We start from the raw sequence: 14,229 nt of genomic DNA, 5'->3' as shown, positions 1-14,229 counted from the left end.
CTAACCATTTAATCATCATTAAAGTAAAACGAATAAAGGCTTTTTAATATTATCTTAGAATTACAAATTTACAGATAAACAAACACAAACAGCAACGGGATAAAATCATAACCTCTTTCGTGCGTGTAAAAACCGTATGCTTATAGTAATCTAAGGCAACTCAATAACACAATTTCTTTTATACCTAATGATAAAATATGACATTTCTGCAGTGAAACAACAGCAGTGAAAATAAACAAATTGTTATTTTCACCGATGAAAATAACACATTTTCGGAATTCCTTTTTCTATTTTAAGATTATCATATCAAGATGTACTTCCCTTGTTTATATCCTTGTTTATATTTTTTCTATGATCACGAGTGAAATAAAATCGATATTCCACCGAATCCAACACGTTTTCTTTTAGTTTTATGCTTTTTTGTACCGTTTATTTACATTGTAAAAGAGTTTAACTGAAGAATTTCCCTGGAACAATGACCTAATTTTGTCAACAAAATGACGTCATTTCGTCAACAAAATGACGTCATATCAATGTTTTGAGGCACGCCACGGGAAAAACTCAGAGAAAGGGTAACTTTTTAGCAAAAGGGAAACCGCTGTTAATTATTTTCTTGAAAAAGGGGCATAAAAGAAACAGAAAATTTGTTCATGTCAGTGTAAGATCGTTTGTTATTTCACTCGTGATCAAAGAAAAATAATATTTTCACTCGTGGCTGCGCCACTCGTGAAAATATATTTTCTATGATCACTCGTGAAATAACAAACGATCTTACACTGACATGAACAAATATCCTCTATAAAATACTGACGTTAATAGTATATACATTTTTATATATATCTAAGTTATTGTTGAAATATAAGTATATTTTATGTGTTTTAATTGAATATGTTTGATTAAATAATAATATTTACACAATTTTACGGTTTTCCCTATCTGATCTAGATAAATAACATTACATATGTATCTTTGTTTAAACCAATATTATCAAAAATAAATATCGTCTACTTATACGTAAAAATCGCATTTATTTAAACCAATGCACTATGTAATTCTTAATTATAACTTTACTAAGTCCCACAATGTTAACAATGTCAAAAGCGTGCCAAATTCATCTTGCGATTGATTGCATCCATGTATCTCTTTAACTTTGCCTTGAAAGCAAGCATTTGTCTCGTCGGTTGGCTTGGAACTTTGATAATTACATCTGTTGTCAGTCGGTGGTATATTGTTCCACATAGCTTCACCTCTTTGGTATCGGCCTTGATGGTAAAGTAGCATGTATGGTTTGCCATCGACCTCGCAACAGAAGTCAAATAACCGAGAACGTTCCCACTCGGCTTCTTAAGTTCCTTACGGTTGTGGAACATGTAGTGAAGCATCCACGAGCCACTGGATGCATGACGTAGAGCGTACTTATCTAAAGGAAACATAGTTTAGTTTGATTATATAAAGTTATTTTGTTACATATTAATTGATGTGTTATGTAAATAAAATCACTTATGATTTATTTTAGTGTTAATTAGCTTCTAAACAAAAATACGTACGCGGTTGAACCGAGTACATGACAAGGCAATCTCTTGGGCAGTTTACTGGGGCAACATCGACAGGAAGCTCGGGCATAGCGTTAGAATCGCCTCCACCTGCTGCATCACCAGTACTTCCGCCTACATCTACTTCATCGTCAGTGTCTTCGTCATCAGAATCAGTCAGATTAAAAGGATTGTTGTTGTCAGCTTAAAACAATGATTTGATAAGACGGACAGTTCAAAATATATAAATAAACCTTCAAACGTTTTGTTTGGAATTTTGAAAAATTACATTTCTGTTCGTAACTAATTCAGTTCATGTCGGCGTGCTTGAAATCGCCGTTAAATTGGTCAAAATATGATTTATCACAAAAAGCGTTATGTAATTTTTACAATACTAATTTCAAGATGTTCACTTATAAAGGTTAAATATTGATAGCATTTTTATCAGATTTCTTATGCCCACGGATCGAATGATCGGGGGTATATTGTTTTGGCCTGTCTGTCTGTCTGTCTGTCATTGTATGTGTCTGTCTGTCATTCTATTTCTCACAAACTTTAAACTTGGTAATAACTTGTGAAATAGTGAAAAGAGCAACTTGATATTTGGCATGCATGTGTATCTCATGGAGCAGCACATTTTGAGTGGTGAAAGGTCAAGGTCAAGGTCATCCTTCAAGGTCAAAGCTTAAATATATGACTTCAAAGCTGCGCATTAGGGGATATTGTGCTTCTGACAAACACATCTCGTGTTTTATATAGTAATGCAACAAGTTCAGTACAATTAAGCAAATACCTAAACCCAGCATTTAATATGATATACAATTGTAAACGATATAATCACTTGGCTATAGTATTTATGTTCGATACTCAACCAACCTATCATCCGAATGTTGGATTCGGAATGGGTAGTTTCATCGCCAACGGCTGCTGTAACGTCTTTGAAGTTGTCTCGATCCTCTTCAGTGTAAGACTTCGTATTTAATATTTCAATAACAGAATCGTCGTACCAGACTTGCAGCTCAGAATTTCGCGACAGTGAAGAATCGTCCTATAAACAAATATATACTTTTCGCAGACCTTTTTAACATTAAAGTATTGAGACGTATAATACAAGTAAGTCTGCGACTTTTTGCTTTAATATTATTCGTTTATCGTGGTAAGGAATTGTCAACGAAATCAAGTATTTACATTCATTTTTTTAGCGAAAGTGTTGCGCAAGCGCACATGAGTGCCGTCAGAAAATGTGAACTAATTTTAGGTAATTTGAAAGAAAGACCAATTATTATAAAAGCTGTGCATCTTGATCAAACAGGTATGCCGAGAAGTTAGTAATAATTAGTGAAAACTAGTTCAATATATGCCAATGTGAACCGTATTATGGTTTATGGTTCATCCAATATATAAATAGACATAGAGTCCATGACATGATCAAAACAAAATAACATATAAAGGCATGGCATGTGATCAGTATTGCATTTGTTTAAGTTGTTAAAAAGTATCAATACATGTAAAGGTCTATGACAATTTTTTGTTATTACAGCATTTCGAATCTAGTTTACAATTATTGCTATAACGATAGCATCAAAACAACACAAATGAATCTACAAAAGAGCGGGAAGTAATGTTTGAGTAATGAATTATATACAATTAATCATAATAATATTTATACAGGTTTCTTTGACTAAATACTGTATTTACATACATACCTAAGTTTATGTATTTATACATAACAGATGTCTACACTGGTAAACTTGAAAGGATATTCTATAATGGAAACAGTTACCTGCGTTGTTTTACAATCCGCCTGATCTAACTGATGTGTAATATGTCCGCCCGTCATTGTCGGCTTAGATACCATTACAGGAATACCCTCATCGACTTCATCTGCGCTCGGTGATATTTGTGCTTTTGATCGGCATGCCTTAAGAAAACCAAACGAAATGTAGAGCTAACGTTTAACACAAATAAATTGCTATAACGAAAATGTGATCAGTTAAAAATAAATTTCGAATCATGGATATATCGCCATAACATTCGTTAATTTCGCCAAACGTCAAAGGTCGGGTGACTGTTTATTATATGACATTAAACATAAATAATAATTGCACATGAAAAGTTGCCAATATATGGTAATCAAACTTGGAATACACATTACGAATAATGTTATTTTCATGCGAATCTTGTGTTTTAACAGAGTTAATTGTCTGTTAAGTGTTAATTATTTTATTTCATTATCGTTAAAATTAATTCTAGAGATATTATATATATATATATATATATATTTATACGAAATTAGCAGACGTTTTTAGCTACTTATATTTGGAATTTCTACTTTTAAAGTAATTGAAAATGTAGCATATGTAAACTGCCGACTGCTTTCTGTATTGACCGTGTCACATTTGACTTCACATGACACTAAATTATTGTAACATAAATACAATTTATAGTAAAACCCTCGATATTCTTTACTTTATTTTAATTTATAAATCTTTCTAAAGACCTTTAAAGTAAACATTGGACTGACCTAAAACAACAAAACCGAAATAAATCGGTCAAATAATTACCAATTCTGTCATAATTATTCGTGATGCATCGTATTGATCTTGAGAAAAGCGAGTTAGTTAATTACGTTCAAACCCAACGTACAATTTATATTCTATTCAAAAAGGGCGCGTTCGAACGTCAAAATAATATAATGCAAGCTTAAAATATGCATCGAAATAAACAACAGTAACTTCAATTGTAACTAATGCCCCTTAAAATGAAATGGGGCTTTGCTTTTATGGAAAGGTCTACATTATTATATCACGGAATAATTTCACTGGTTCGTGACATTTATGGAACGTCATTTATTGTATGTGTTATCAAAAATAGTATTTTGAATAGTTTTCACTAAAAAGATCCGCATAATCAGCTGATATTTCCATACACATATATGTGATTACATCAAATACATCCAAACGATTGTATATTAGTCTTCCTCGATTTACTGCTACCACTAGTTAAGTACTAATGCATTCCTGTGCAAAGTCTGAATACCAAAAATAAGTTTTTAATTACCTGAATAAAGCACAACTTTGGGATTCCTTTCAGCACTTCGTTATTCATGCATTTGAAAAGATCATCTACAGAGACAGCCTCTCCGTCCGATCCCAAAACGGTCTGGTCATACACGTACACGTTTGATGTCCCAGGCATGTGACCATGTGAACTTATCACCAACACGAAGCAGTCGCAGGGTTTGGAACATGCTTAAACATTCAGATAAACATTTCTTTTTATATTGATAATTGATATCAATTTCGAAACGTTGTGATTGCGATAAACAAATGCTCAAAAGGGTTTCTTGACCCGCGGAGACGTTGACAGCAAAGCGGTGTTTATTTTAGGTACAAACCCATCTTTGATAATATTCACACAATATGGAATTGAGAATAATACCTTTCATATTAAATATTGGAAAAAGGCCTGTTTAGGTCAGACGGACGAACGCTGCGATTATAAACATGTATACGTTTTTTTAAACGCAAAAACCGTTACGACCCTAAATTGTTTAACAAAGGAGATACAAATTGTCAGGAAAAAATATTTTATATATGACGCGGACGCTGCAAAATAGCTTGCATGGATCGTGTGTTTTGCAAGTGTTTGTATTAGTATTGATAAATATCAATATATGATTTTATAGAATGTCATCCAATTATTTTTATTGGATTTAAATGTAATGAATGAATGTGCAGTGATTGATTCATTACTGATAAATGTATACAGATTGTTACTAACAAAATGTGTACCTTTTCGTAGTTCCTCTTCTATCTCACGGGCTTTAAGGTCCAAACGCGGAATCACATCGAACCCAAGTTCCCCGAACATCCAACACATCTGCTTCATATCTTTCGTTGCACCATTCCTTTTCTTGTGATTGTTCACAACTTTGTTAACCACAATTAATGCTTTCTTTGACATACTGGAAACACGTGCTATAAAATGAGGATACATATTTCTAAATGTGTTCTATGAACAGATTTGATACAAAATCAAATATTTTAAATTTTGATAGACGGTAACTCTTTTGGTACCATTTTAATTTTAAATCCTATCGTAAGTTTCTTAGAGATGAAGAGTTCCAACGGTATTTTTATGTTAGTTAATGAAAAGAAAACTGCTTCTCATCAAGGTAGTCATTTTTTTACCAATCAAAATAAAAGTTTTTAATAAGGTAGATTATCATTTTCAGTGAACTTTTTGTCAAAACCAATTATTCATCGGATAAAAGATTTGCAATATTTTTCATAACATTATAAAACGACATCGTGAAAAAAGAATGTGGTACAAAACTAAAACTTGAACCCGACACTCTTTTACTGGTTTGAACTATTTTTAAAATTATATTTTTATAGGTTATTTGTCGCTTAGTTTACACACATATTTGTTTTATATAGATATTAATGTAAATGGAATAGTTAAAAAAAAACACAATTAACATTCTTGTAATTGTATCCCAACTCCGCATAGATGTCATATTAAAAGGCAATTTTGGGTGGGCAAGGCCTATGTTGGTGGGGCCCCGGATTGGGTAATGTGGACATGGATGGTCGAGATAGACCGTGTTGTCATAAGAGATGTTAAGTATTAATTTGAATTCAATTGGTGAATAAATGAAGAAGTTATGTTAAAACAAAATTTTGGGTGGGCGTGGTCTATGTGGGCGGGGCGCCCCAGGGTTGGTAATGGAGCCATGCATAGTTGAGATTGACCGTTTTGCCATAAGAGATGTTCAGTATCAATTAGAAGTGAATCGGTGTAGAAATGAGAATGTTAATGTAAACTAACCTAAACAAATAAGTGAAAATCTCTGACCCGGCCCCATCCCAACCATCATAACTTTTGACCCAGGGGTCAAATTCCAAATAGTGCACAGTCGCACATATGCTCATAGCTACCATGTGTTTAAGTTTCAAGGTTCTAGTGCTAATAGTGTAGGAGGAGATAGTGGCAAGGACGGACGGACGTTCAGACGGCGGAGATAACCACAAAATCCCCCCGCTCCAATTTGGAGCGTGAGGATAATCAATGACAAATAAGAATCAAAGTACTGACAGTACTGGTGGGACGATGCTTTTGAAGAGGATGGATATAAAAGTATCAATTTAAGTTTATCTACATCACCACAATTGTGTATGTGTGTACGAAAATTTCGGGTACAAACAAATTTAAGTACGAAAATTTTGGGTACGAAAAAATTATGCCAAATAAAATATTTGTGTACGAAAAAAAGTTGGGTACTAAAAAAATTGGGTACGAAAAAATATTGGGTACAACAAAAAATGGGTACGAAAAAAAATTCGGGTACGAAAAAAAATTTGGGTACGAAAAAATATTTTGGTACGAAAAAATTGGGTACAACAAAAAATGGGTACGAAAAAAATAGGGTACAAAATAAAATTTGGGTACGAAAAAAAATGGGTACGAAAAAAAAATTGGGTACGAAAAATCAAAATCAGATAAAAATTCCAAATATCTCACCGTCGCACACATGCTCATAGCTACCATGTGTAAAACTAGCGACGCCAAGTTGATGTACAATTTTACACAATTAATCAACAAAAACATGTATTTTGATTTAGCTTCCAGTATTGTGTATTGAAACATTAGCCGCAGTGTATAGAAAACACATTTTGCTCATGTAACCGCTTTTACCCAACTGGAATCGCGTCCAATATGTAGAATATTATTATAAGCGCATGAAACAATTACTTATAATTAATAATTATGAATATGTTTATTTTTTAAATTTAACATTACTATTAGTTTTTAACTTAACTGATAAGAGTGTTCTGTATCAAATAGCGAACAAGTGCATTTCCTTACATCCCATGTGTTTACTTTGTCATTGCCGATGTTCAATAGTACATGAGCGTGCACGCGATTTATCGATGATAATAGCGTTACGCAAAAAAATGGTGATCAACCGGCTAGTTTATATCCTCTGTTTAACGCAATGAATGTATGAAGCAGTAATTATGTTTGTTAACAAACTCGATTTTGTAGAGCATGTAAGTACGACCATGTTCACCACAACATTTTGAAGTGAAACAACATATAAATATGTATTCATGTACTTGTAGTAGGTTTAATGGTATGCCTACTCTAATACTAAACACGGGTAAACATCAAATTTAAAATTAAGTTAATGATAATACAAGTAAGTGATCAAATCATACCTTTCTCCTGAGCGATCTCAATAAACCGCTTTATTCACTTGCCAACTTTATACGATTAGTCATAAACGGTTAATACACATTCACCGCTTAAAAGTAATCATATCTTGCATATGGTTCAATGTGATATAACAAACACTTCGTATCTTGCTCTACATTAACATTAAAGGTAGTTACCCGCAATAAGAAACCAAGTCAGTACATTTTGCAATAGTTCACTACTCAAAGTTTACTGGAAAAGGTTTTCTATTGTACAACTTAATTTCTTCCAAACAATAAAAGAACAAAACAAACTTACGTTTTTTATATATTAAATCAAAATATGCCATTTGAATATAAAGGCTTAAAACTGATATGCGGTATCACCAGGCTACGTAAACAGGACAGGCAGTATTCAGTACATGTTTAAGCAATGCGCGACAACAAAGGTGGATTCCGAATGATAACAGTTATTAAACGTTATTTGTTTACCCCGTTTTAATGTGTCTTTTTTAATTCATTGTAAAGAAAGAAAATATCATCCCTTTCCTCTAAACCTTCAAATTCGTGCATCTTAAACTTCAAACGCATTTATTATAATTAAAACTCAGTAAACAAAACCTAAAAGTGATGAATTCGTTGATATTTATTTTTTGTTTACAACCGATTGAATCAGTTTGCTTAACAATAATGGAGTTACGTACCTATAAACATTCGTGTAAATCGTAGTCTGGGTAACACAGAAGTACCCTATACGATCGTGCAATGAGTTTTATAGCGAGGCCATGGATTGTGTATAAAATAAATGATGTCTGTTTTTGAGAATTTGTGTTTATTTTTAATAATTTTATGTTGCTTTAGTTGACTTTCGCGAATAAACTGTGCGGAACAGAACGGTTTAAAGAACATTGGTAAATATACAAATGAATTATGAACTATGTTGGCTGTAGTCAGAGGTGTAGATAAAGTCTATACACTTGCTGGAAGTAGCTAAACAACGTCCAGTGTTAAGGAAATACACTTAAATGTTAATTTGTGCCATTTTTTCCATATGGAATCATCAAAAAATAAAGTCGCGCATAATCAAAAATAAAGTTACTTTACGGCCCATTGTTTGTTTTTTAAATACTAACTCGATAATGTATCACTAGAAAAAAATTGTTTATAGTTCTCTTTGAAATTGTCTTTAAATACGATTTTAATGAAAGTCCATAAAATCAGAGAAAATAATATCTTAGAAAAAACGTTATCCACTATTCTGATGTTTGAATAAAAAAACTCGCAATAAAGAAACAAGAACTATATAACGTAAATGTAACTTTAGGGTCAGTATATTAACAATTGGGGAATAAAATGTACCACCTCTAATGACAGTTGTTTATGAAAAAATCTCAAATGCAGTGTTCGACACTAAATATTCTGAGTAAGGAGTTCTTTGGGCTCCCTTTTCTTATATTTAGGAGTCCGATCATTCTTCATGTAGTCCAAAATTTATGACACTTTCTATATACCGTAGTGTTGGGGGTTATAACACATGTTTACCAAAAATTGATACATCCTTTTTCATGTTTGGCTTCAAATCGAAGTTCAAAGTGACTGATGTTCAATAGTTGTTGTCATTTGTTATTTAAGATTGAAAAAATACTTAACATATGTTATTAATATTTAAGTTAATTATTGTAAGTTTAAACAATAATATTTTCTATAATGCATGTATATATATGATTGCTTGTTGATCCTCGGGATTGGTCGTAACAGCCCATTGCTTTATACATTTTCCCCATGATATTTAACATAATATAACAAAGCCTCCAAACTGCAACAAAGCCCCTGTAATTATCGATTGCTAGTAACATGGGGATATTAACGCACAACTGATTCACAGTCGTTCCCATCTTCATTGCATTGGGACCGTATAACAAGCAGTGTGCAAACAATAACGAGTATGGTGATGCGTATTTATAGTGATTTGACACTCTTTAGCGAAAGCTATTTTTAAGCGCAATATCTGAGAAAGAAAGGACCGAGTTGTTTCAGAGCTCGAGAGTTCCCATTATCACTACTCGCAAGCAATGCGACTAGAAACCAAAATAAATAATTTCGGATTGTTTTGTTTTTTCGATGTGTTTCAGCAGAATGATGAATGGCATACGTTTCGGATATTCAAAAGTGCAGACATTCTTATCTCGAGAAAAGATACATTTTTTAAATAATTCAAATATGCTTGTGAAAGAGTCCAACAGACTTCCGTGTTGTTAGTTTTGACCCCAGACACATTAGTTGAGAGAACTAAAAAGAAAACAAAAGGGCAACTAGTTTAAGTTATACACCAAATAGTCTTCATAAATAACTTGAGAGTCCCGGGCTTTGTAACATTTCAAATAACACGCCTCTTGGCACTGCTGATGCAGGAAAGAAGACTTACAAAGTTTTCACTAAATATATATATTTAAACAAGTAAACCATAGAGAGGGGTCAATTTTAACCAAAGAGGGATGAGTTGTTACAGGACCAGAATACGATGTTAAACAACAACTAATTCCCTGCCCTATCGTTGTGTGAGATTTTTTTTCAAATATGTAAGTCTTCATTCATTTCATCATCATTGGGCGTGGCCAGTCTTTACAAAAGGGACGATATTTATGAAAAAACTTAGAGGACCAGAATAAAATGATAGATGCCAAAAAACAAAAATATTGGCCTTGCGGTTTCAGAGAATACATTTTTAAAGTGTTTGCTCAAAACATATACAGCAAGAACCCTCAGGGAGGGGCCAATTTTCAACCCAGCGGGTTATTTCAGAAAACGTTTTTAAAACTTCGGACGAACCGAACGATCAACAAGAATGACTTATATATAATCCCTTCCTAAACTTCTTTCCCCTAGAGTCGTCATTTCGAACGGACGGCAATTTTGAATTCAGTTGAAATATCATGAGTGCAAATGTTTTGATAGTTTCATTATGATTTGGCAAAACATTTGACTTCTAGATTGTTAACAAAGTTTCTTAACACCCACATAAGGAAAATGTCTTAACCCACTGGCACTATTTTTTTTTAGTAAACCTGAACCATAACATTAGAATGTGCATTCTGATCAAGTTTCGTGAGGATTGGGTAAACATTTTACTTCTGGAAAGTTCAGAAACTTTTTATTTAATTTGACATAGCAGCCTAGTTTTTGAACGCAGTTTTGTAATTTTCCCAATTATAATTTAGACCGAATTCTTACACTGTTTCGTGAATATTGGAAATACATATATTCTCTAGACTGTTATCAATGTACATTTTGACAACAGGCAATGCAGAAACGATGATTAACAATAAGCAAAATGTAATCACAAACGCTCACTATAAGCAAGTTGTGCTCATGTGATCTAATATGGACCCTTGCTAGGTACATGTGTGTAAGCTACGACAAAGCACAGTGTTCAGGGTTTTTATTCAAAGATTTTATTAATGTACTGGGGTCCTTTGCGTCCCAAGTCGTTTGATTAAATCTGTTTAAATGCAATTTTTTTTGCATACATACATGTGCACTATAAAATTGACAAAGTATGTTTATCATAACAATACAATAATAAGTATACACAATACATCATCTGACAACCAACTTGTTGAACAGACTGGGGTTTTCGTAACAAAGAAGAAAAGTACTTATTCAAGTGCATAGTCCAAATAATGGTATTGTTCTTGTTTTTTTATATGCTTCCGACATCACTTAGGTTTGATTGAACACTGTTCACTATCAATAGACCAGCTTTCTAAAATCTTCCTTGTTAAGAAGAACTCTTACATCTCTCAAGCAGTGGTTGAAATGTGAAGTCATGACTTGGTATTAAAAACTTCCTTCTGCGATATGTAGAGGATGAATTTTAAATTATTACAATTTAAATGTGAAAATAAACAAATGCAACTACAAGTTTTTATGGACAGTGATCGACAATAACTATTCTGAGTAAATTTTTGCTTTTTGCATATACATTCTGATTTTGCGAAACGAATAAGTAAACGAAGGGATATTGTATATAATTCAAAGATGATTTTGAAGGATTCCGACTGGTTACCTTGACCCAAACACAAGGAGTCCGAGTCTCATTTCCACGAGTCTCGGACTACCGGACTCCCGTAAGTGTCGAACACTGAAATGAACGCAGCGGGAACATTATTACAATATGCCCATGTTACTATTTTCACGTGTGTCTGTTTTAATTTTTTAGGCGATAAACTTCCAACAGACAAAGTACACTTTCTCATCACGTGAATGCTCTTATCACCAGATACGTTTCCCTTTGCAGTAAGTCTGTTGGTTGATGGCTTTGAGTTGCATGGATCTTCTTTCCCTTTCTTGTGTTATGCATGTTACTTCTCTCTTATCATGCTGCAACAATGATTCCATGCACGATGAATTTGTGTTGGGTTTAGGTTTAAACAGGCGTTGCTATGTTTTATGTAGTTTTTCAATTGTGGCACACGTACACGCACAACTGCAGGCTTTCCTGGGAGAGTTCCCGATCGTTTCAATTTTCTTTTTTTGATATGCTTTGACATCATCCTTTCCCTATTTAATTGCTTTAATCTTATTTTCGTGTATGTGAATGCTTCCCGTTCCATCGTGTTTTCATCTACGGCAAATATTCCGGCGTTTTAAAGGTAGACGTAATATTGGAAGGCACATGACACGGATGTACGTTTTAAAAGCAATTTCCGTCATTTCATATTTCAACTCAGACATTCCATGTTTGTTTTCATGAAAGAGGCACATTCTCTATAATCATACCCATTGGAAGTTGTTGTAAAAGGTGTGAAGTGTGCGCTGGTAAAATAAATAGAATTACGTTGTATTCTACTGACCAATCAATTATCTGCTATAATGTGTCGCTTGAGTGTCCGTCGTATTTGAGTAATATCGACTGCGTTTCGTTAGCGATTTACCAGACGTTTGGGAGAAAGTGTTACTGAATGTAACAATTGCAGCTGCATTCGACCGTCCCGATTCTAGCAAAATAATCATGGTCCCCGGCAAATTGCATTTGTTCCGGAATACGTTATTTCGTTTCCCTTTGTTTATGAAATATGGGTTAATGTGATTACCTCGGTGTTTGCGCATCCTATTAAAGGTGGTGTTGGCGTGCGGGGGAGCCGTGGTGATGATACAGACTGGGATTTTCCATTTATCAGAGCAATAATGTTATGGCGCGGTGCTCTGGTAGAATGCCGGTATCATCACATTATATATTAACTGCGGCTTGTCAGACAAACCGATTTCCTCTATCACCTTATTTTGATTTTTAAAATATCGCTCGATCACAACAGGTTTTCTCTATATTTGTTGCCAGTGCACTCATTTTTACTGCGCTTACACGCTCTGTCTATCGTTGGAGGAATCCACCTGACAGCAGTTACATAATTGAATTAGAAATTTCCTTAATATAACAAATTATTCTGCACCAATCTCCTTTAGTTTATTGTTTGTTATTCCGTATCAAACCTGTGACAAGATCTCCACGTGTTCTACTAGGAAATGCTCTTCTTAAAATAAAATCAATGTTTTTTCAGGTAAGTTTGATCATTATGCCCTTTAACTCGATCTTACAGAGTCTGAGTCGGCCCGCAACACATCAAGGCTGCCTTTCGTACTGATATGTGATCAGTATTGGCACACACAAACACTTTGTTAAGGATCTCTTAAGTTTAATCACGCTACTTCGCGTAGTTTTTGGTAGACTGTGGACAAGGCTGAAGTTAAAAGGGAGAACAAGATATGTGTCAAATTTTTTCAAAGGACGTTTATTGATTTTGTAATCGAACTGTTTGAAAAGTAGTCATAACAGAGAGCACAATACAAACAAAAGACCGGCATCCAGGAGAAAAACACCGTACACAATGTTCGATCAAAATATTGAAAAACATCAAGGCATCCGGTTAAGAAGTTTAAGAGGTTATCAACATTTTTTATGTTTTTTTAGGAAAAGGGATTCAAAAAGAAAGTAATCATGCAACTCATTGAAATAAAAATCAAGACCGTACCGAAAACAATTAATATGAATCAGATATGTACAAGGCATGATTTAAATCATCAGAATATATATCAAATTATACTATGCCTGTCGCGGTGGTGTTTGCATAATGTGGTGAGGTACCGGGTTCAATCTACTCATAGACAGCTTTCTTGAATGGGACTCTAGTGTGTTTAAATGAGTATTGGGTCTTTCGTTGCGCGTAATTGATTCCATAGAAAAAGAAAAGGATTTTATTTTAACATTAGATTTGAATCATCGAAGGTTGAATCAGAAACTGTTGAAATAGAATCCGAAGTTTCACATGCATGCATCCAAACATATACACTATATAACTGTTGCATATATTACGATAAACGATCTTTTTATAATTTCACTGGTATAATTTCAGATTTGTGTTACTAAGCGATACACAATAAAACCCCGTCACTTGAGTTGCTTTTGTGGTAGGGACTGCAACAGTTTCCATCCAGTCAAG

The 14,229-nt window shown here is 33.7% G+C and overlaps 1 protein-coding gene and 1 long non-coding RNA gene across 2 annotated transcripts in view; both read right to left on the bottom strand.

Annotated features, from left to right (window-relative positions):
• Window positions 1-27: 27 nt before the first annotated feature.
• Window positions 28-14,229, bottom strand: part of LOC127876160 (uncharacterized) — a 103,522-nt gene continuing 89,320 nt past the window's right edge. The window contains exons 4-7 of the mRNA XM_052421150.1: window positions 3,316-3,453; window positions 2,409-2,580; window positions 1,548-1,736; window positions 28-1,420 (exon numbers count right to left, since the gene is read on the bottom strand). Coding sequence (XP_052277110.1) covers window positions 1,095-1,420; window positions 1,548-1,736; window positions 2,409-2,580; window positions 3,316-3,453 — 825 coding nt within the window. The 3' untranslated portion in view covers window positions 28-1,094. The remainder of the gene's footprint in view (window positions 1,421-1,547; window positions 1,737-2,408; window positions 2,581-3,315; window positions 3,454-14,229) is intronic.
• Window positions 4,732-8,025, bottom strand: LOC127876168 (uncharacterized). Its single transcript, XR_008047697.1, has 3 exons — window positions 7,757-8,025; window positions 5,327-5,512; window positions 4,732-4,783 (listed from the first exon to the last, which is right to left on the bottom strand). It is a non-coding gene; the product is annotated as an uncharacterized LOC127876168 (long non-coding RNA).

The sequence above is a fragment of the Dreissena polymorpha genome, chromosome 4, assembly GCF_020536995.1.
Source record: "Dreissena polymorpha isolate Duluth1 chromosome 4, UMN_Dpol_1.0, whole genome shotgun sequence".
In the NCBI taxonomy this organism is placed as follows: Eukaryota; Metazoa; Mollusca; class Bivalvia; order Myida; family Dreissenidae; genus Dreissena; species Dreissena polymorpha.
This window is presented reverse-complemented; position numbering and strand designations above follow the sequence as displayed.